Source organism: Gorilla gorilla, chromosome 7, assembly GCF_029281585.2.
Source record: "Gorilla gorilla gorilla isolate KB3781 chromosome 7, NHGRI_mGorGor1-v2.1_pri, whole genome shotgun sequence".
NCBI classification, from domain to species: domain Eukaryota; kingdom Metazoa; phylum Chordata; class Mammalia; order Primates; family Hominidae; genus Gorilla; species Gorilla gorilla.
The window spans coordinates 69,467,629-69,490,057 of NC_073231.2; the positions used below are offsets into that span (position 1 = coordinate 69,467,629).

At 40.9% G+C, this 22,429-nt stretch overlaps 1 protein-coding gene across 1 annotated transcript in view; it reads left to right on the forward strand.

Moving 5' to 3' along the window:
• Positions 1–21,397, forward strand: part of PXDNL (peroxidasin like) — a 508,880-nt gene extending 487,483 nt beyond the window's left edge. Inside the window, exons 22-23 of the mRNA XM_055349261.2 lie at positions 17,752–17,865; positions 18,632–21,397. Of these exons, the coding sequence (XP_055205236.2) occupies positions 17,752–17,865; positions 18,632–18,763 (246 nt within the window). The 3' untranslated portion in view covers positions 18,764–21,397. The remainder of the gene's footprint in view (positions 1–17,751; positions 17,866–18,631) is intronic.
• The last annotated feature ends 1,032 nt before the right edge of the window (positions 21,398–22,429 follow it).

Sequence of the window (22,429 nt, forward strand, 5' to 3'; positions counted from 1 at the left end):
GAAAACACTGTAGGAGGATGGGCTGAGCCCAGGCTGTGCCATCAGGAAGTTCTGCCCTCACTATTGGCCTGACCCAGTCAATTTATTTAATCATTCAGAACAAGTATCCTCATCTGAACTTCAGGGCTATTGTGAGGATCCAAAGAGATTCTAGAACAGAAGGACTTTGTGAACTACAAGCCCCTTAAAATATGATTGCTTCTTTTGGATGTGAACACGTCTAGTCCCAGGTGGAGGGGTGTGATTACCAGGTGCATATGCTTCCTTGAGAGGCTCACATTGGGAGGCTAAGCTGCCTGCAGCTGTGGTCTGTATCAGTGCCTTCACTTGACCAGAAATAGCCACCATTGAAATCACTTGTCCAATCTGAATCTTTTTTCCTTTTTTTTTTTTTTTTTTTGAGATGGAGTCTCGCTCTGTCACCCAGGCTGGAGTGCAATGACATGATCTTGGCTCACTGCAACCTACCTCCGCCTCCCGGGTTCAAGCAATTCTCCTGCCTCAGCCTCCCAAGTAGCTGGGATTACAGGTGTCCACCACTGCACCTGAGTAATTTTTGCATTTTTAGTAGAGATGGGGTTTTGCCATGTTGGCCAGGCTGGTTTCAAACTCCTGACCTCAGGTCATCTGCCCGCTTCGACCTCCCAAAGTGCTGGGACTATAGGTGTGAGCCACTGTGCCTGGCCATCCAATCTGCTTTTTTTTTTTTTTTTTTTTTTTTTTGAGATGGAGTCTCACTCTGTTGCCCAGGCTGGAGTGCAGTGGTGAAATCCCAGCTCGCTGCAAGCTCTGCTTCCCAGGTTTAAGCACAGCCTCAGCCTCCCATGTAGCTGGGGGACTACAGGCGCCCACCACCATGCCCAGCTCATTTTTGTATTTTTAATAGAGATGGGGTTTCACCATGTTGGCCAGGCTGGTCTCAAACTCCTGACCTCAGGTGATCTGCCTGCCAGCCTCCCAAAGTGCTGGGATTACAGGCCTGAGCCACCATACCAAGCCCAATCTGAGCCTTATAAAAATCTGAAAGACATGAGGCATTGCTTCTAGAAGGTTACCCTTAAGATAGATAGCATGCAGTGGTTGGGGTGACTGAGAACTCTGGACATAACAGAGTCCGGAAACCCTGTTTCATCCTCGTGAGTTAATGTGTATCAGGGAAGAGATGTTGTAACAGCAAAGAAAAGTCCTCAGAGCTGGGCTAGAGAAGGTGGGCCCAAACAATTTAAACATTAACTCATATATCACTCAACAAACTATTTTTTCATAAATTTAATTTATGGATTTACAGACACAGGTAGATTCCACGAGCAACATTTCAGTTCAGTTTCCATTTCATTACATATTGGTGGTGATAATTGTGTATTTGATATGTGCTGTAGTGATTAAAAACATCCCAGAGATGTATGTTTTTAAACACACCCCAAGACTGCAGTAGTTGCCCCTTCTAGGTGTTTAGTAGCATTCTTAGTACTTATCTCTAAATTTATCAAGATGGAGTGTTTTTGCCTGTTTAATTGTCTGTCTCTTCCATTCCATTGTTAATTTCTTAATAGTTGAGACTATTTCACAGGGGTATCTTCAGAGCCTGATACAAAGTCTGTGTTTAAAAATAGCCAGTTTCTTTGTGTTGGAACATGAAAAGTTAGCTCTAGATCTCTCCATAATCTAAGGTGCGTGACAGGCTGGACAAGGTTCAATGAGAGAATTAGAAGGTCCTGTGATCTCTTACAGAGGTCAGAGACTTACTCAAGCTATGACCAGGCTGTAGAGGTGGAAAGAAGTTGCAGCAGTTCCCAGTGCCTCATGTACACTGAGTGACATGTAGCAAATGCCTGACTGATAGGAATTAAACAATAAATAAACATGACATAACACCAGCAGTAAGAAATATTGACCAAAGCCAGAAATCAACCCAGATCATCTAAAGGGGATTGAGAAAAATAAAGAACCCAGGATAGATAGCAATGATAAACTGCAGATTTCCTGGGTGACTGTCAGGTGCAACTATAGTAGAGTGGGGAGCACCCAAAGGTAGATGGGGATGATGAAGACAGACTTTTGTGAGGGCCAACGGTCTTTTGAGATGCGACAAGCCCTGAGTATTTGTGAAATTAGCACTTACTACTGATCTGTCACTTACTATACTGAGACATAAATTTTAATGGTCCACATTGAAAGGTAGGTTGTAACAGTGAGCCTGTTAGCTGGAGAAGGAAATGTCTGATTGTTCAGTGTATGCCACTTTGTGGTTTTTCTATTACTCACCATTGTGGATGCAGTAAGTCCTGTGAAAAGGTTGCTTTTTACAAAAACCCTTTGTTTTGTGAAAAATCAGCATAGAGATAAAGGGCATGTATATTTCTGGAAGTGAAATTAGACAGCAAAGAAATAGATTAAACAGAATCTAGAATGTTTAAGAGAATCTATATACCATAATGGGCCTCATCATGGGAGATTACTAATGTTCTTGAGACTCATCCTTTAGATGTGAGGGGATTCCAAACTTCAGCCAAAGATTTCTTACCTTTACTTCCTAACTCTAGGTGACATTACATTTATGGTCTGCAACATAAGGTCTGTCTTGACATTTCACACTGTTGATGTTTTACCTTTGTTAAGTGACTTTTGAATGTCTAGGAATGATGATTTTTGGTCTTGATTTATCACCATGATGGCATCAAGCTAACCAAAGTGGTCTGCAAATTTTCATACATGTTATAGCTCTTGTGTAAGTAGTTGGGCCCAGTAAATTATATTTGCCCTTTTCATTTGATTCTGATTATTGTGGGAATAACTAGAGCCATAATTACACTCAGAACATTTTATTATTTCTATTTGAGATTGTATCTAGTTTACCTGACTGTAGAGAGGGCATGGATGTGTGTGTGTGTGTGTGTGTATGTGTGTGTGTGTGTGTGTGTAGGGTATATAATGAACAATGAGATGAGATATAAGAATTTACACTTTTAATTATAATAAAATGTTAATGAGGCCTTCACAGATATTACAAAAATGTGTGCATGCATGTACTCGAGGTACTACAAATAGGAGAGGTTTTAATAAAAGAAGTTAGAAAGAAGTTAGAGATTCTCACAACTGTTGGAGCAGTGAGAGCAAAGGTCATGGAAACAGCTACTGAAAGGAGCTCACCAGGAAGCCATAGCACATCTCAGTCATTTGTACAGGATCCCCAAGCCCAGCCCTTCTTTATGCATTTGCTGACAACTGCACTTAGGATAGTAACGGCGTCTCCTTCCAAATCTTATATCAGTGCCTCTCACTGATAGACCCTAACCCAAAACCACAAAGGGAAAGAGATCCAGGAAAGATGGTACATGAGGCCAGAAAAATACTTTGTGGTCACAAAGGCAGAATTCTGATCTGAATGCCAATTACATAAAACAAATAAACAAACTGATATAAACAGAGATATGGAGATCACTATGTTGGCCACTATAATTTGTTAATCTAAAATTAATTAGGTCTGGAAAAAAACACATACATTAGAACTGTTCCAGAAAATCCAGCCTCCTCACTTTATTAAACAAGTAAATGTAGATGGTTGAAAGGAAGGAATAAAAGATACTCCAGAGGCTTTCTTAAAATTAGGAGACAGGTAATGTTATTACTAAATAACAATTATAGAAGGTGAAACAGTTAAGATTAAATAGGTTATGACATACCTAAGGAACAGATTGATGTTCAGTGTGGCTGGAGATTAGCTAATCAAGATTGTCAAAACAGTGTACAAGGTGCCTGGTGAGGCAGAAAGTTTCTAGATGAGAAGACCTAATAAGCTCATATTAGATTTTCTTCTGGACTCTAAGTATATGAGGAAGGAATATATTTTTTTTCTTCTGGATGGATAGGAATTCCAGGAATTTATCCATCTCTTGTAGGTTTTCTAGTTTATATGTGTATAGGTGTTCATAGCAGCCTTGAATGATCTTTTGCATTCCAGTGGTGTCAGTTGTAATATCTCCTGTTTCATTTCTCAGTGAGGTTATTTGGATTTTCTCTCTTCTTTTCTTGGTTAATCTTGCTAATGGTCTATCAATTTTATTTATCTTTTCAAAGAACCAGCTTTTTGTTTCACTTATCTTTTGTACTTTTTTTAGTTTTGATTTTGTTTAGTTCTGCTCTGATCTTGGTAATTTCCTTTCTTCTGCTGGGTTTGGGTTTGGTTTGTTCTTATTTCTCTAGTTCCTTGAGGCATGATCTTAGATTGTCTGTTTGTGCTCTTTCAGACTTTTTGATGTTGGCATTTAGGGCTATAAACTTTCCTCTTAGCACCACCTTAGCTGTATCCCAGAGGTTTTGATATGTTGTGTCATTATTGTCATTCAGTTTGAAGAATTTTTTAATTTCCATCTTGATTTTGTTTTTGACTCAATGCTCAATCAAGAGCAGGTTATTTAATTTCTATGTATTTGCATGGTTTTGAGGGTTCCTTTTGGAATTGATTTCCAATTTTATTCCACTGTGGTCTGAGAGAGTGCTTGATATGATTTCAGTTTTCTTAAATTCATTGAGGCTCATTTTATGGCCTATCATATGATCTATCTTGGAGAAAGTTCCATGGGCTGTTGAATAGAATGTGTATTCTATGGTTGTTGAATGGAGTGTTCTGTATATATCTGTTATGTCCATTTGTTACAAGGCATAGTTTAGATCCATTATTTCCTTGTTGATTTTCTGTCTTGATGACCTGTTTAGTGCTGTCAGTAGAGTATTGAAGTCCCCCAGTATTAATGTGTTGCTGTCTATCTCATTTCTTAGGTCTATTAGTAATTGTTTTATAAATTTGGGAGCTCCAGTGTTAGGTGCATATATGTTTAGGATTGTGATATTGTCCTGTTGGACAAGGCCTTTTACTGTTATATAATGTCCCTCTTTGTCTCTTTTAACCACTGATGCTTTAAAGTTTGTTTTGTCTGGGTGTCTACTTTCATAAAATGCTTTTTTCCACCCCTTTACTTTAAGTTTATGTGAGTCCTTATGTGTTAGGTGAGTCTCCTGAAGGCAGCAGATAGTTGGTTGGTGAGTTTTTATCCATTCTGCAGTTCCTTATCTTTTAAGTGGAGCATTGAGGACGTTTACATTCAATGTTAGTATTGAAATGTGAGGTACTGTTGCATTCATTGTGCTCTTTGTTGCCTGCATACTTTGTTTTTTGTTTTTGCTTTTTAACTTATATTTTTGTTTTATTGGTCCTGTGTGCTTTATGCTTTAAAGAGATTCTGTTTTGATGTGTTTCCAGGACTTGTTTCAAGATTTCGAGCTCCTTTAGCAGTTCTTGTAGTGGTGGCTTGGTAATGGTGAATTCTCTCAGCATTTGTTTGCCTGAAAATGACTGTATCTTTCCTTCATATATGCTGCTTAGTTTCACTGTTTACAAAATTCTTGGCTGAAGATTGTTTTGTTTGAGGAGGTTGAAGATAGGGCCCTATTCCCTTCTAGCTTGTAAGGTTTCTGCTGAGAAGTCTGCTGTTAATCTGATAGGTTTTCCTTTACAGGTTACCTGGTGCTTCTGTCTCACAGCTCTTAGGATTCTTTCCTTCATCTTAACTTTGGATAACCTGATGACAATGTGCCTAGGTGAAGATCTTTTTGCAATGAATTCCCCAGGTGTTCTTTGTGCTTCTTGTATTTGCACGTCTAGGTCTCTGGCAAGGCTGGGGAAGTTTTCCTTGATTATTTCCCCAAACATGTTTTCCAAGCTTTTAGAATTGTCTTCTTCCTAAGGAACACTGATTATTCTTAGGTTTGGTCATATAACATAATCCCAGACTTACTGGAGGCTTTGTTCATATTTTCTTATTCTTTTTTCTTTGTCTTTGTTGGATTGGGTTAGTTCAAAGACCTTGTCTTCGAGCCCTGAATTTCTTTCTTCTACTTGTTCAATTCTATTGCTGAGACTTTCCAGAGCATTTCACATTTCTAAAAGTGTGTCCAAAGTTTCCTGAATTTTTTATTGTTTTTTTCTTCAAGCACTCTATTTCATTGAATATTTCTCCCTTCACTTCTTGTATCTTTTTTTTTTTTTGATACAAGCTCTTGCATTGGGCTTCGCCTTTCTTTGGTCCCTCTCTGATTAGCTTAATAATAACCTCCTGAATTCTTTTTCAGGTAAGTCAGGGATTTCTTCTTGGTTTGGATCCTTTGCTGGTGAACTAGTGTGATTTTTGGGATCATTGATGAGCCTTGTGTTGTCATATTTCCAGGGTTGGTTTTCTGGTTCCTTCTCATTTGGGTAGCCTCTGTCAGAGGGAAGGTCTAGGGCTGAAGGCTGTCGTTTAGATTCTTTTGTCCCACAGGGTGTTCTCTTGATGTAGTACTCGCCCCCTTTTCCTGTGGTTGTGGCTTCCTGTGAGCTGAACTGCAGTGATTGTTGTCTGTCTTCTGGGTCTAGCCATCCAGCGAGTCTACCCAGCTCCTGGCTGGTCCTGGTGATTTCTGCACAGAAATCTGTGATATGAACTCTCTATGGGTCTCTCAGCCATGGATGCCAGCACCTGTTCTGGTGGAGGTGGCAGAGGGTGAAGTGGACTCCATGAGGGTTCTTAGCTTGGGTGGTTTAATGTTCTATTTTTGTGCTGGTTGACCTCCTGCCAGGAGGTGGTGCTCTGCAGAAAGCATCAGCTGTAGTAGTATAGAGAGGGACTGGGCCCTAGAACTACCAAGATTATATGTCCTTTGTTTTCCACTACCAGGGTGGGTAGGAAGGGACCATCAGTTGGGGGCCAGGCTAGGCGTGTGTGAGCTTAGACTCTCCTTGGGCCAGTCTTGCTGCGCTGCTGTGGGGGATGGGGATGAGATGCCCAGGTCACTAGAGTTGTGTACCTAGTACCTAGGAGGATTATGGCTGCCTCTGCTGAGTCATGCAGGTTGTCGAGGAAGTGAGGAAAAGCCGGCAGTCACAGGCCTCATCCAGCTCCCATGCAAACCGAAGGGCCGGTCCCACTGCCGGTCCCACTCCCATCGTGACACCTGCAACAGCCCCTAGTCTCTTTCCAAGTGGAGGGCAGGCTTGAAAACTTGCCAGAAGCATTCAGGCTTTCTGCCTCCCAGCTATGAAAAAAAAGGGCTTTAGTTCTTCCCCTGCCTCTGATGTCTGTAAGCCGGATTCATGCCCTCCCCAGAGTTCTGGCTAGGAAGCTTCTGTCCCCACTGAAATTGTTACAAAGTTCAGCTAAGGAAATCCTTCTCTCCAGTGCGGTTTTATCCCCTGCTCCTCCAGCCTCTCTCCTGATGGATCCCTGTGGTGTCAGGCAGGAATGGGCTGCTTGGGGATTCAGCGAGCTCCCAGGGCCTCCCTGCTGCTTCCTCCACCCCTGTATTTCACTTGGCTTGGCTGTCTAACTCAACTCAGCTCCAGGTAAAGTCGGGAACATCTCCCACAAACAGACCTTAAGCTTCTCCAGTGGGGGTGTGTGTCCGGGAAAGGAGGGTTTCCTTTTCCCACTTCTGCAGTTGGGGCACTTACAGTATTTGGGGTGTCTCCTGGGTCCTGCAGGAGCAGTCTGCTTCCTGCAGAGGGTCTGTGGATCCTCTCGGGATTGCTGGTTTGTTCTTGCAGTTGATCTGGAGTTAAGTTTCACAATGCAAGCCTCCGCAATGCTGCAGTATCCGGATCTGCAATCTTGTCCTGCCTCCTGTGTGCTATGATCTATCGGAAGTCCTTATCCATTGTATTCTGAAAGCAAATAACTTGTTTGGTTTCTGAGGTTCACAGATTGAGAGGAATTTTCTCTCAGGATCAGTCATACTCTAGTCTTACCCATAATTGGTTTAGATGATATTTTAATGAGATGTGAGGCTTGGAATGGATTAAGACTTTAGGGGCTATTGCAATGGGGTGAATTGATTATTTTGCAAGTGAGAAAGACATGAATTTTAGGGGTTCAAAGGGTGTAGTGTTATGGACTAAATTGTGTCTTTTCCTCAAATTTTCATGTTGAGTTCTAATCTCCAGTACCTCATAATGTGAATGTAGTTGATAACCATCTGCAAGCCAAGAGAAAGGCCTGAGAAGAAATCAACCCTGCTGGCACCTCGATTTTGGACTTTCAGCCTCTAGAGCTGTGAGAAAATAAATTTCTGTTGTTTAGGCTACCCAATCTGTGGTATTTTGTTATGACAGCCCTAGCAAACTAAGATACCGTTTTTGCAGAATGAAACAGCCTGTCAAAAATTCATATGGAATTATAAGGGATGCTGAATAGCCACATTTTTTTTAAATATTGCCCTGTAGTTCTTAGATTTTATATTAGTTTTCCATTCTCAGTTTTTTCTTTGCATTTTAGTTTGGGAAGTTACTATTGACATATCTTCAGGTCAACAGATTCTTTCCCCTGCAACCTTGAGTGTGATAGTTAATTTTATGTGGCAAATTCTGGATCATGGGATGCCCAGCTATCTGGTTAAACAGTATTTTTCATGTTTCTGTGAGGGTGTTTCTGAAGAGATTAGCATTAGGATTGGTGGACTAAGAAAAGCAGGTGCCCCTCCCAGTGTAGGGGGGCATCCTTCAATTTGTTCAGGGCTGACTGGAACAAAAAATTGGAGGAAGGTTGAATTATCTGTGCCTGACAGCTTGAGTTGGGACATAAGCCTCTCCTGCCCTCAGCACCCCTGGTTCTCAGGTCTTCAGACTCAGACTGATCTATACCATTTGTTCTCTGGCTCTCCAGCCTTTGAACTATACCACTGACATTCCTGGGTCTCCAGCTTGTAGACAGAAGATTGTGGCCCTTCTCAATCTCCATAAACATGGATCCAATTCCTTATAGTAAATCTCTTTATATTCACGTCTTATTGGTTTTATTTCCCTGGAGAATCTTGACTAATACATTAAGTCTACTGATGAAGCCATCGAAGGCATTCTTCATTTCTGTTATAGTTTTGATTTCTAACATTTTCTTTTAATTCTTCTTTTGCATTTTTATCTCTCAACTTACATTACCCATCTTTTCCTGAATGTTGCCTACTTTTTCTACTAGGGTGATGAATGTATTAATCATAGCTATTTTTATCCCTGCCAGATAATTTCAACATCTGTGTCTCATGTGGGTCTGCTTCCGATGCTTGTTTTGCCTCTTAAAACTGTGTTTTTTCCCTTTCTTTGGAGCATGCCTTGTAAATTTTGTTTAAAGCCATACATGATGTCTTGGGTAATAGGAACTGTAGTCGATAAGCCTTTGCTTTAGGTTTTTGTATTGAAAAGGCTGACTGTTGTGCTGTGTTTAGTGTTTCCTGTAGCTGTAGATGCCATGGCTTTAAATCCCTCCAGTGTCTTTGTTTTTGTTTTTCCTACTGACTTTGGCCTTTCTTATGTATTCTTCCTCAGAGAGAGTCTGTGTCTTTCAGCTGCTTCAGCAGTAATCACTGTTATTATGCTGGCATCCTGTTGATGTTCTGGTCAGGTGTGGGGATGGGAAATATTTTATCATCTTCTGATGAAACCTCAGATTTCTAATGGGCTTATGTTCTGAGGCTATGATTTTCACAAGCATTGCTCCAGTACTGTGGCCTTTTCTCCACCTCCTACTCCTTTCCCTGGCTGGTGTGCAGCTAATTGATTTCACTGAAGGGTTGACCCCTGGTTTTTCTGTTGGCTTTTTCCTGATTGAGTCAGGAAGCCTGGAGTAGGATGCAGTGAGTAAGAATCCCTTTTCCCAGTTTGTTTTAGGATTTAGTACTGTACCCTGGCAAGTTCCTTTCCCTTGGTATAGAGGCCTTTTTTATGGAGAAGGCTTTGGGTGTTTTTCATGAAGGATATCTTCCCCTCCCGCTGCCAGGGCCAGGAGGGGCTGTTTCTTGGATCTCTTCTATGAGAACCTCGTAAGTTTCCTTAAGGTAAACTTCTTGAATACCTTACCTCACTAAGACAGTAACACCTAGTAGTTTGTCACGCTCACATTTTTTATATTGCCCTGTAGTTCTTAGATTTTCTGTTAGTTTTTCATTCTCAGTTTTCTCTTTGCACTTTAGTTTGGGAAGTTACTATTGACATATCTTCAGGTCAACAGATTCTTTCTCCTGCCACCTTGAGTGTGATAGTTAATTTTATGTGTCAATTTCTGGATCGTGGGATGCCCAGCTATCTGGTTAAACAGTATTTCTGGATGTTTCTGTGAGAGTATTTCTGAAGAGATTAGCATTAGGATTGGTGGACTGAGAAAAGTAGGTGCCCTTCCCCAGTGTAGGGGTGCATCCTTCAATTTGTTCAGGGCCTGACTTTCCAGTCAAAAAAGTGACTTCAAAAAAGTGAAGGAAGCCTCCAGCAACTTCTTAAAATTTACCATTTAAGAGTTTGTATTAGTCAGAGTTCTCCAGAGAACTAGAACTAATAGGAAATGTCTGTCTGTCCATCCGATATGTGTATTAAAAGGCATTGGCTCACACCATTATGGAGGCTGGACAGTCAAAATCTTGGCCTGACAGGCTGAAGACCCAGGACAGCTGATGGTGCAGATGAAGTGGAAGGCCATCTGCTGGAGAAGTCAGTCTTGCTCTGGGAGGCTGCTATTTGTGTTCTATTCAGGCCTTCCCCTTACTGGATGAGGCCCACCCACATTATGGAGGGCAATCTGCTTTACCCAGAATTCACCAGTTTAAATGTTAATCTCATCCAAAAGCACTCCCCAAGCTGACTCATAAAACTAACCATCAGGGTGTTCCCACCAGTGTGGCTCAATGCTCAGTCAGTCTGTCCCAGGTAAGCAGATCTTGGTTGCTGCCTCTCTTGTTATCCTCCTGTCCCTTCAGATTTCACCTTAGTGGTTTGCCCTGCAACCTTAGTTCTCTAAGAAATTATTGATTTTCAGTGTGTCCAATTTTTCTTGTCGTGAGGATGGGAGTGATGATTTACAAGCTTGCTACATGCTGAAACTAATGCTGGAGTTGCTTTATGTTTTACTCATATTTCTGAACACAGAGAGATTTCTTTGCCAATTTAAAAGTCCTGGTATCTTGTAGGAGATGTGGCTCTTCAGGTTTATGGGCTATGCTCTTGCATAAAACATTTGGAGATGCATCTTAAGTACACTGAGCAAAAGTATTGAACTTTACAACATTGAGTCTTGGAGTGCCCTTGACTTTATAGTTCAAGCTTATGTAGTTACAATTCTGCAGTACTTTCCATTACCCTTTTAATTTTGCATACAAAAGGTTTTCAGCAACATGAATTGTTTAATAAGAAAGCTCTTCTAAATTTTCCATAACTGTTTCCGTACAGCTCCCAGTGAAAAGACACTTACATGATTGTATCAGGGCCATCACTGAAGAAGATAACTTGATAATTCTTGTTGTTGTGATGAGAGTTTTTTCTTTCATGGGGGTTTTATACAGCGGCTTGGTCTAGATTAAGCCATGAATTAGACAGGTTTTGCTAAGTTTCGCTCTAGTAACAACCCAAATCTTGGTTTACGGCAACAAGAAGGATTGTTTTTCACTCATGTTGCATGCTCTTTGGGGTTCAGCTGTGTCTCTCCTCCACAGTTTTTCAATTTTCCAACCCAGAGGAAGGAGCATCTCTAACTGGAGTATACCTTCCTGTTGCAGAAGGAGATAGGCAATAGAAGTCTCATTAGACAGTACCTCAGAATGTAATGTTTTTTGGCTTGTAGATCTCTGTCTTTTTGTTCACATGGGATTATCCCTGTGTGCCAATCTGTGTTCAGATTTCCTTTGTTTATGAGAGCATCAGTCATATTGAAGTAGGGGCTCACTCTACTCTGACTTTATCATAACTAAATACATCTGCAATACTCCTATTTCCAAAAAACATCACATTCTGAGGTACAGAGGGTTAGGACCTCAAGATTTGAATTTGGGGAGTGATGCAGCTCAACCCCAAGCAGGAACCATGCAGATAAGGATGCTTCTGGAATGCAGAGCAATGATGCAATCATTGTCAGTATTACCTACTTTGACACAGCAGCTGCTTTTTGGGGAATGCAGTGAGGCTGAGAAGGCTACACTTTTGATTATATATCCTTAGGAAATCTAAAACTGCAATAGTTTGAATAAATTAAGTAAAAATGTTACATGAAATAGTGTCTAATGAGAATTCTATTTCTGGGAAGGCCGAGTAGATGTATTTTTGCCTCCTGCTTATTTTTCTTTTATTTTTACTTTTTTTCTGAGACTGAGTCTCACTCGCCCAGGCTAGAATGCAGTGGTGCAATCTCGGCTCACTGCAACCTCTGCTTCGCAGGTTCAAGCGATTCTTGTGCTTCAGCCTCCTGAGTAGCTCAGATTACAGGCGCCTGCCACCACGCTTGGCTAATTTTTGTATTTTTAGCAGAGACGGGGTTTCACCATGTTGGCCAGGCTGGTCTTGAAATCCTGACCTCAGGTGATCCACCCGCCTCAGCCTCCCAAAGTGCTGGGACTACAGGCATGAGCCACTGCACGCAGATGCCTCTTGATTATAGTATAGACAGCTACAACCCCTGGATATCACGTTTAAAACAAACATAAGATGACTCAGAATGGTGAAGAGCAAGAAAGCAGACTGATCAGGGACCTTGGGCTCCAGGAACAATGTGATGCTCTTTCCTGAGTAGTTTTTCCTCACGTAGCTCAGGCTTGAAACTGAAGAAGCCAGCAACCTGAGCACATCAACAGACACAGAAAAAGGCCCAACAAAACCTGAGTCCCTCTAGACAACAGGCCAGAAAAGTGGAGGCCTAGCAATACAGGCAACTTCTAGACAATAACCACTCTACCCCAGCCAAACAGCACAGAAGAACCTGTGGCCCCCACCTCCAGCAAGACCAGCAAAGGCCAAGTGAGGAGGTGGCTTTCACTCTCCCCAGGGTATACTGAGGCACCTAAGGACACCTTGAGGCTGCTGTCTGAGAAAGCCAAGTAGGAAACTAGGGGGTCATCATGCCAGATGATTGCCCGCAAAAGCTTGGGGTCACAAGGGGAGCCTGGGCTTCCGTCCTAACCCAGCAGGAATGAAGCTCCCCTCCCTCTTCACTGGAGTGGTTGCAGAGAAGGCCTAGTGGAGGTTCCAGGTGCTCTCCATTTACCAGGGGGTGATAAGGCTGCCCTGCCCCTCACCATCCTGAGGTGCATGGAGGCCATGTCGGGAGGAGTCACAGAATACTATGCGTCCCATCCAGGAGGGTTATGAGGTGGCCTGACAGGGAGCCAGAACCTCAACTCCACCCAGCAGTAATGAAGAGAACCCCTTTGTGTGTCAACGGAGGCCAAGGAGGGAACCTGGACTTCTATTCCCACATAGCAGTAATGATGTGGGACCCCTCTTCCCATGCCAGAGCAGTTTCAGAGGAAAACACCTAAACTAGAAGGCTTAAGTAAGATCCAAAGCCTCCAGGTTTATTGACTTATTGCACTGGAAATTATTCATCATACCAAGAACCAAGAAGATCCCAAATGGAATGAAAACAGGCAATCAACACTGAAGTGATAGAGGTGTTGCAGTTATCTGAAAAAGATTTCAAAGCAGTCATAAGCTGGGTGCAGTGGCTCACACCTGTAATCCTAGCATTTTGGGAGGCCGAGGTGGGTGGATCACAAGGTCAGGAGTTTGAGATCAGTCTGACCAACATGGTGAAACCCCATCTCTACTAAAAATACAAAAATTAGCCTGGTATGATGGTGCATGCCTGTAATCCTAGCTACTGAGGAGGCTGAGGCAGGAGGTTGCAGGGAGCCAAGATCACACCACTGCACTCCAGCCTGGGCAACAGAGTGAGACTCTGTCTCAAAATAAACAAACAAACAAATAAATAAATAAAGCAGCCATAAAAAATGCTTCAATGAGCAATTTCAAACACACTGGAAACAAATGAAAAATGGATGCAAATTTTCATCAAAGTAATACAAGACACAAAGGGAAACAAGATGGAGATTTGGGAACTGAAAACTACAATAACAGACATAAAAAAGATCAGTCGATGGGCTCAAAATGGAATATAGATCAGAGGAGAAAGAATCAGTGAACTGGAAGATAGAAGATTAGCAATTATACATTCTCAACAACAGAGACAGCATAGACAAAAACAAGATGAGCAGAGCCTCAGAAGCCTGTGGGATTATAATAAAACATCCAACATTTGTGTCATTCAAGTCTTGGATAGAAAGAAGAGAGAAGGTGAGGACAATTCCAAAGAAATGCACACGAAGACACATCATAGTCACACTTTTGACAACAAAATAAAAAGGAAAACATTTTGAAAGCAGCAAAAGGGAAACATTACCCTGCCATTTACGTGCTGAATGGTGAATGCTTGAATGCCTTCCCCATAAAACTGCAAGGTATTGCAAACAAGGCAAGGATGTCCATTCTCACCACTCTTATTCAACCTAATGCTGGAAGTTCTTGCCAGTGCAATAAGTCAAGAAAATGAAAAGGCCTATAGATTGAAAAGGAAGAAACAAAACTATTTTCAGATGATACAGCTGCCTACATAGAAAATCTCAAGGAATCTACAAAAATACTCCTAAAATGAATACATGAGTTGAGCAAGGTTACAGGATACAACATAAACCCAAGATAAACATAGAAAAAATTAATGGCATTTCTATATACTAACAATGAACACATGGGTGATAGGAAAAGGAAAGTTACATCCTTTTATTATCAAGACTTTTTAGTTAAGCCTGGAATAAAAGTGCCATGCACTGTATTTCTTATACTAATGATCCATACAAGATTCTTTTTTTTCATTTTTTATTTTATTTTATTTTATTTTATTGAGACGAAGTTTTGCTCTTGTCACCCAGGCTGGAGTGCAATGGCATGGTCTTGGCTCACTGCAACTTCCACCTCTTGGGTTCAAGTGATTATCCTGCCTCAGCCTCCCGAGTAGCTGGGATTACAGGTGCCCACCACTACGCCCGGCTAATTTTCTTGTGTATTTAGTAGAGACAGGGTTTCACCATGTTGACCCGGCTGGTCTTGAACTTCTGACCTCAGGTGATCCCCCTGCCTCAGCCTCCCAAAGTGCTGGGATTATAAGCATGAGCCACCGCACCCAGCCCTGGTACATACAAGATTCTTAAACTATTTATTTCCCTTCTTAGAGCAGGGTGTGGTGGTTTAAGCCTGTAACCCAGCACTTTGGGAAGCCAAGACAGAGTGATTGCTTGAGCCCAGGAGTTTAGGATCAGCCTGGGTAACATAGCGAGACCCCATCTTTACAAAACAACAGCAACAACAAAAAATTAGCTGGACGTGGTGGCGTACACCAGTGGTTCCAGCTACCTGGGAGGCTGAGGAGGGATGATCACTTAAGCCCAGGAGGTTGAGGATACAGTGAGCCATGATGGTGCCACTACACTCCAGCCTGGGTGACAGAGCGAGACTGTCTCAAAAAAACAAAACAAAACAAAAAAAGCAAAACTATTTCCCTTAAATAATTTATTAATTTGTTAGCTTATTTAAATTTGAAAAAGCTTTACTGTCCTAAGTGCCTAAAGTTTAGAATAGATGTGCATTTTCCAAGTGTTTTTGGACATAAAAGTTTTCTATGTGTCCTAGTCTGCTAGGACATATTCATTAATATCTTTAGAGATTTTTTTGTGATTTTCATACTTCAAACCCATGACCCCACTCAAGAATGGATTATTTAGTTCACATATGGTTATTGTGAAGCCTTGTCATTCAAGCCTGCATTGTAATATTTGTCTTATCATCCTCTCCATTCTCACTGCTCACCTAAAGTCAGGGGTCAAGTCCTGCTAGTTTATTAGTGTATTAGCTGGTACATATCAGGTACTGAATGTATCTATTGAGTAATGAATGGGTGGATGCCACTGCCCAAGTGTAGGCACTCATGCTAAATTATCTTCCAAGAGCCAACCCTCCTGTCCTACTTCAATACAAAAGCAGTGAAAAGAATTTACAGAATCAAAATTCTTTCACATCAAGACTTTTTGCTTTCTAAATGAAGTCTGAGTTCATCGTGATTTTTTGGGTTCTTCTCTTCTCCTTAAACCCACATCTAGCCAATCTCCTCTACCTGCTACATGGCTCTTTTTGTCTCACTCCCTCCTTCCTCAGTGGAGCCCATATTGGTCTCCATGTTAGTTTCTCACCAGTGATCCGTCATGTTGCCACGGGAGTGATCATCGTGATGTTATTTCCCATTGCCTGGAGACTGCACTTAATTAATTTATGTGACTTTTAAGGGCCTAATTTTCTTCGCTGCCCACTCATCCCACCTCAGTTCCCACTAACATGTTCTCTGTAGATCTCCCCAACAAAGGAGGGGAGAGAAATGTACATTTCTGAAATACTGATCTGTTTCTGGTATCCATGCTTTAACACATATTTTTTTTTCCATTTGCCTGAAATGCCTTTTCTCTGCTTGTTCTCCTGAAAGACATGGTCATCTCTCACAGCTCAAATGCTTTTTTCCATATATTAGTCTGCTCAGGCACCATAGCAGAATACAAGAAAATGGGTAACTTAAAACAGTTTGTTTTTTCACAGTTCTGGAGGCTGAAAGTCCACAATCAACGTGTCAGCAGGGATGGTTTTTTCCAAGGCCTCATGCCTTGGCTTGCTGATGGCCACCTTCTCCCTGTGTCCTCACATGGCCTTCGCTGTGTGAGCACATCTGGTGTCTCTTTCTCTTTTTACAAGGACACCAATGTTATTGGGTTAGAGCCCCACTCCCATGACCTAATTTAACCTTCATTACATCCTTCGAGGCCTTATGCCCAATGCCCAAATATAGTCACATTGGGGATTACGGCTTCAACTTATGAATTTTGGGGGAACACAGTTCAGTCCATAATATCAGGCATCCCCTCATTCCCTGAGGCAGAATTGAGTGTGGCTTCTGTGTTAGTTCATTCTCACACTGCTATAAAGAACTACCTGACACCGGGCAATTTATGAAGAAAATAGGTTTAGTTGACTTACAGTTCCATAGGGTTAACAGGAAGCATGACTGGGAGGCCTCAGGAAGCTTACAATCATGGTGGAAGGCAAAGGGGAAGCAAGCACCTTCTTCACATGGCAGCAGGAGAGAGAGAGCAAATGGGGGAGGAACTGCCACACACCTTTAAACCATCAGATCTCATGAGAATTCACTACCACGAGAACAGCATGGGGGAAATCCGCTCCCAAGATCCAATCACCTCCCACCAGGTCCCTCCCCTAGCATTTGGAATTACAATTCAACATGAGATTGGGTGGGGACACAAAGCCAAACCATATCAACTGCCCTTCTGCTCCCCTTGGGATTCCTAAAGACCGTCATTATCTAAAGGCTTATAGCTGTGGTTTGTTGGCCTTTCTACCAAATTGTAAAGTCGGACAGACCCTGGTCTGCTTGCTTTCATCTTTGAAACTTAATAAATATTTGTTAAATAAATATTATTTTATAACAACTTGGGGGACAAAAAATAAATAAAATACTTATTAGTTGAATTTACATTTGTGCTTATTGAGAAGATTTTCCAAATATGTAATTTCATTCATTTGATTTTAATTCCCCTTCCTTTAGAAATTAACTCTTTCAGACTCTAGGTCCATGTTCAATATTTTTTAACACCTACAGAACTGTTTATTTGTTTGGATACTGGATGATTCAAGCTCATTAAGTCCTGGGGGAAAATGAAAAATTACGTAGGCTTTGAAGTTTCTTTTGCCTTCTAGGTGTGTGCTTACAGAATAGAGCATTTCATCAAACCATGTTATTGATTGGCTTTGTTGCTATCTGCTTCAATTCCCACTCTTCTTTCCTTTGCCTCCCCTTTCAGATAAACAAGCTGGAGGCACGCCTGAGGCAGGCAGGGTGTACAGATGTTAAAGGGGTTCCAAGGAAGGCCGAGGAGCGCTGGATGAAAGAAGACTGCACTCACTGCATTTGTGAGGTTTGTGCTGCGAGTTTTCCCATCCAACTCCCCCTGTTTCACTTCTTCTAGCCAGCCAGTTGAAGCATACTTGAAAAATTCAAAAGGAGAAAAAATATATTTTATGTCGATAGATTCTAGGCATATTTTTAAGATCAAGGTACTGGTGTGAAATTTTGAGGCTTTTGCTTATTAATAAAAGAGTATAGTCACAATCTAATGAGCAGTTGCTAGAGACCACGAGCTTTTTCCATGTTCACTGATGGACGAGAGAACCAAGGCTAAGGAAGTTTATGTCAGTAAGTAAACTGAGCCAACCTGGGACTTGAGTTCATCTCATTATTCTTCAGTCAGGCTCACTATAAATGCTGCCTAAAGGCACTTGGTAAACCTACACAATTCTATGGAAAAATAAAAAAGTGTCATCATGGTGTCTACCAAAACAAAAGAAAATAAAAATGCTCTATATTCGTTATTTAGTTTGCTTTTTGAACAGAGCTGATTCTTTCCAGCCATGTAGAAATGCATGAACTTCCTCAGCTAATCCTACCATATGGTACAGTAAGGTAGGTAACATTTTATAGGGCAGGCTTGCTGTTCGTGCTGCAAATGTGTAGAAAGAAAGAATGAATAGAAACCATGCAAAAATGAGCTCATACTATGAGCATTTTTTATTATATTGAGACAGTCAGCTTATTAGATTATGTATTATAAGAAACGTTTATTTGTCTTTTAAGTTCTTTGACTATAAGAAACATGGAGGTGATATGTGCATGCTGCCTTTCAGAGTGGCCAGGTCACCTGTGTGGTGGAGATTTGTCCCCCGGCTCCCTGTCCCAGTCCTGAATTGGTGAAAGGAACCTGCTGTCCAGTCTGCAGAGACCGAGGAATGCCAAGTGATTCCCCAGAGAAGCGCTAATAAAAGTTTTGTGCTGTTGAGCTCCAAATGGGAAATTTCTCAGGAAGAGACATTTAGGACTTCAGAACTTTTAACTTGTAGTCACATTGTTGATATGGAAACCACTGACTTAAGCAACTTAGTTCATCTAATCTTACATATACTGACGATCTTTTATTTTTTTCATTTTCTAACATACCTTGAAATAATTCAAAACTAAAATCAATAAAGTGCATAGGAAGTGTTTGATCATAAGAAATATTTCTTACTGTAAGCTGTCAGTTTTATATGCCACACCTGGAAATAAAAAGAATATCATGGAATATTTAAAAAATATATGAGTATTGTGGAAAATCTCTAATTTTGGAATTCAGAGAGGTTTCAAGGTTTCATATCTGCAGGAATTTTGAAATAATGAGTTTTGCACTTACAGAAAACATCTGGAAGGGTCTGTGATACATTCGTGACAATGTTGTGATGCTGTTCTCCCCACTGACCCCCCCTCTCTCAGATCTACAACCTAGACAATTGTCAGACTTTGCTGGGAAGGCACTTATCTTAACCATCATTAGTCGCTAAGTCCTCGGACATAAGGAAAAAGTCAGTGAAGGAATATCATTATTTTAGGGAGCTTGTTAGTTCTGCATGTGGCTGAAAAATGCAAACTCTCTGAGAGAAAGAGACTTTAAAGTAGAATTGCTCAATATCCATCTTCCTCTTACTTGGCATTATTGCCATTCCTGAGATGTCAAAATTGAAATATAACCAAGCCTGAAATTCAGGAGCAATCTGAATTTACTATAAGCAGACTTGAAAGTGTTTCTGACTTTTACAAAAGGTGTTGCTGTGGGGTTCTTCTAATTCGGGCACTTTCTTACAGCATTTGACACAGAACCCCATAGACAAGTATATTTATACTCAGAATTGAGTATTAAGTAATTTAGGTGATTTTGACTTCATATTAGATCAGAGCCTTTAAAATCTGATATAAAAATATGTACCCATATGTGGGGTTGATAGATCTTTTTAAAGAATACTTTGTGCCAAGACTTTTTTTTTTTTTTTTTTTCTGAGACAAGGTCTCACTCTGTCACCCAGGCTGGGGTGCAGTGCAGTGGTGCCTTCATGGCTCACCGCAGCTCCACCTCCTGGGCTCAAGCAACAGTCTCATCTCAGCCTCTTGAGTAGGTGGGACTACAGGTGCACGCCACCATGTCCAACTAATTGTTTTTTTTTTTTTAATTTTGTAGAAATAGGGTTTCACTGTGTTCCCCAGGCAGATCTCAAACTTCTGGCCTCAAGCTGTCCTCCCTCCTCAGCCTCCCAAAGCACTGGAATTACAAGCATAAGCCACCATGACAGCCAAACCCTTTGAGGAAAGATTTCATGTAGTGTCCTGCCAAGAGAGGGCCTCGAAGAGAGAGCGCTACTGTTTTTCAATTACAAAATAAACTTTTAAAAATAGGCATCATTTCCCAATATTTAGAGTTCTTTTGTAAAATGCAGTATTCGTTTTAGAGAAAATATTCTGGTGGCTTTTGTATCATGAGTGAGGAAAGATGTTTCTAGAGTTTGTAGTGTATTTCATCGATTTAAAATGTGTTAGTGATTCCCAAGATCCAAATTAATTTTTACTAAAAAGGTTTCAAAGGATAAATCCTAATATGCCATAAAAGTTTCATATTTCATGGCCTTTCAAAATCCAAAATAATTTTTAATTATACTAAGTTTTAAAAGATAAAACCTAACAAATCTCAGATGCTTCACATTTGGTGGCCTTTTAAGGTCCAGCATTGTGAAATGCAGCTAAATCTTACGAATGTAAGTGTAATGTGTTTCTCAGAAACAGTCACAGTAAGCTTACCTGCAGATGACAGTAACAAATGACAATTACTGGCCGGGCACGGTGGCTCACATCTGTAATACCAGCACTTTGGGAGTCCGAGGCGGCAGATCACAAGGTCAGGAGATTGAGACCATCCTGGCTAACATGGTGAAACCCCGTCTCTACTAAAAATACAAAAAATTAGCCGGGCGTGGCGGTGTGAGCTGGTAGTCCCAGCTGCTGGGGAGGCTGAGGCAGGAGAATGGCGTGAACCTGGGAGGCGGAGCTTACAGTGAGCCGAGATCACGCCACTGCACTCCAGCCTGGGCGACAGAGCAAGACTCCGTCTCAACAAACAAACAAACAAAAATGACAATTATGAACGAACTTTGTTAAGTTTTGTTTTCTCATAATATTCATTTGCCGTTGTTTCATCTTACTGCCATTTAAGCAAGACCTATGTGATTGCTCATTTTATTTTTTACACACTGACCACATGTTAACTTGGATGTCACATGGTTAATATGACTGGCTCATATAACATAAACAAATATTAAAATAACTGAATGAAATTATCATTTAAAATAGAACTGGATTGACTACATGAGGATTTTAAAAACTGTATGTCAATTGACAAGAAAACTTGAAAATTCAGCCAACTTTATAGACATCATTATAATTCAGTCATATAAATTGCTTTTTGCTTTGTATATTTTACTGTACAACACTTATTTGTCTATGTTTTTAATGTTGTTTTTATTCTTGAAAATAATATTGCAAATGGTAAAAATTTCAAGTATTTCTTTCCCAAGGATATACCCTGCCCTTCATTTCTCCAGTCTAAGTGCAATGATTATTTTTAGTTTTAGGATGTGTGTGTGTGTATGTATATGTGTGTATGTGCCTTTGTGTGTGTGTAGTAGAAATTTCCATTTATCAGATTTTAAAAGAAAGTACCACATCAAAATAAATGAGCTGGGTAAAGGCTAGGTAAGCTGATAAGACTTACACATGTGAAGTGGTAATGATGTCTTGAGAGAAAAGGAACTAAGTCAAGTTAGAAAAGAACCTGGATTTTTAGAAATTTAGAATTGTTTAGAAGTGGAAAGTATCAAGTAATCTGTTTTTTGGAAAAACATGTGAAAGAAACAACACGACTAGCTGTCGGGGAATGGAATATGTGATTGACAATATGATATTGTTTGCCCACAAAAGAAAGAAAAAATGTATAAAGGTAAAACACATGAACTGGATGTGCCAGTAACTCTGAAGGACAGAGCATGGAGGCAGAGCTGAAGGAGCAGGCTGGAGCCACACAGATCTTTGCTGATGAATCTGGAGAACATTCCAATTTGATCCTGGTAATGAACCAAGCACAGTGAAGACAAGGAGCTCTAGTGGCCAGTGTTAAATCAAAGCCCAGACACTAGAAGTGCAAAGAGCCTGCAAGACTACGTTTTATGTTTTAAACCCATGCCCCAAATTTCTAATAACATGGAAAACTGAACTAACCAGAATCCTGTTCTGTTTCACATTTCTAAAATGCTGAACAAAATATGGTACAGAAAATGAAATATGTAATTCAATATGAGAGAAAAAAACACAGAAAATCTCTGAGTTTTATAACAGAAGGAACCTAAATCAAGAGATACAAAAGGCAAGCCAGGGGCAAAATAAAGTCAGATATAGGGCCCAGTAAAGTTGAGGCTGGTGTTTTAAGTTCACACTCGGGACTGGATGGTGCAGCCTGGGGCCAGGACAACACTAAGAGCATAAACCAAGTTGCTTCCTTAGGACGTCCTTCCCATGGAGGATACCTGGAAAATCTGATCTCCAGTCCAGGGATGCTGCAGAGAAGGTCC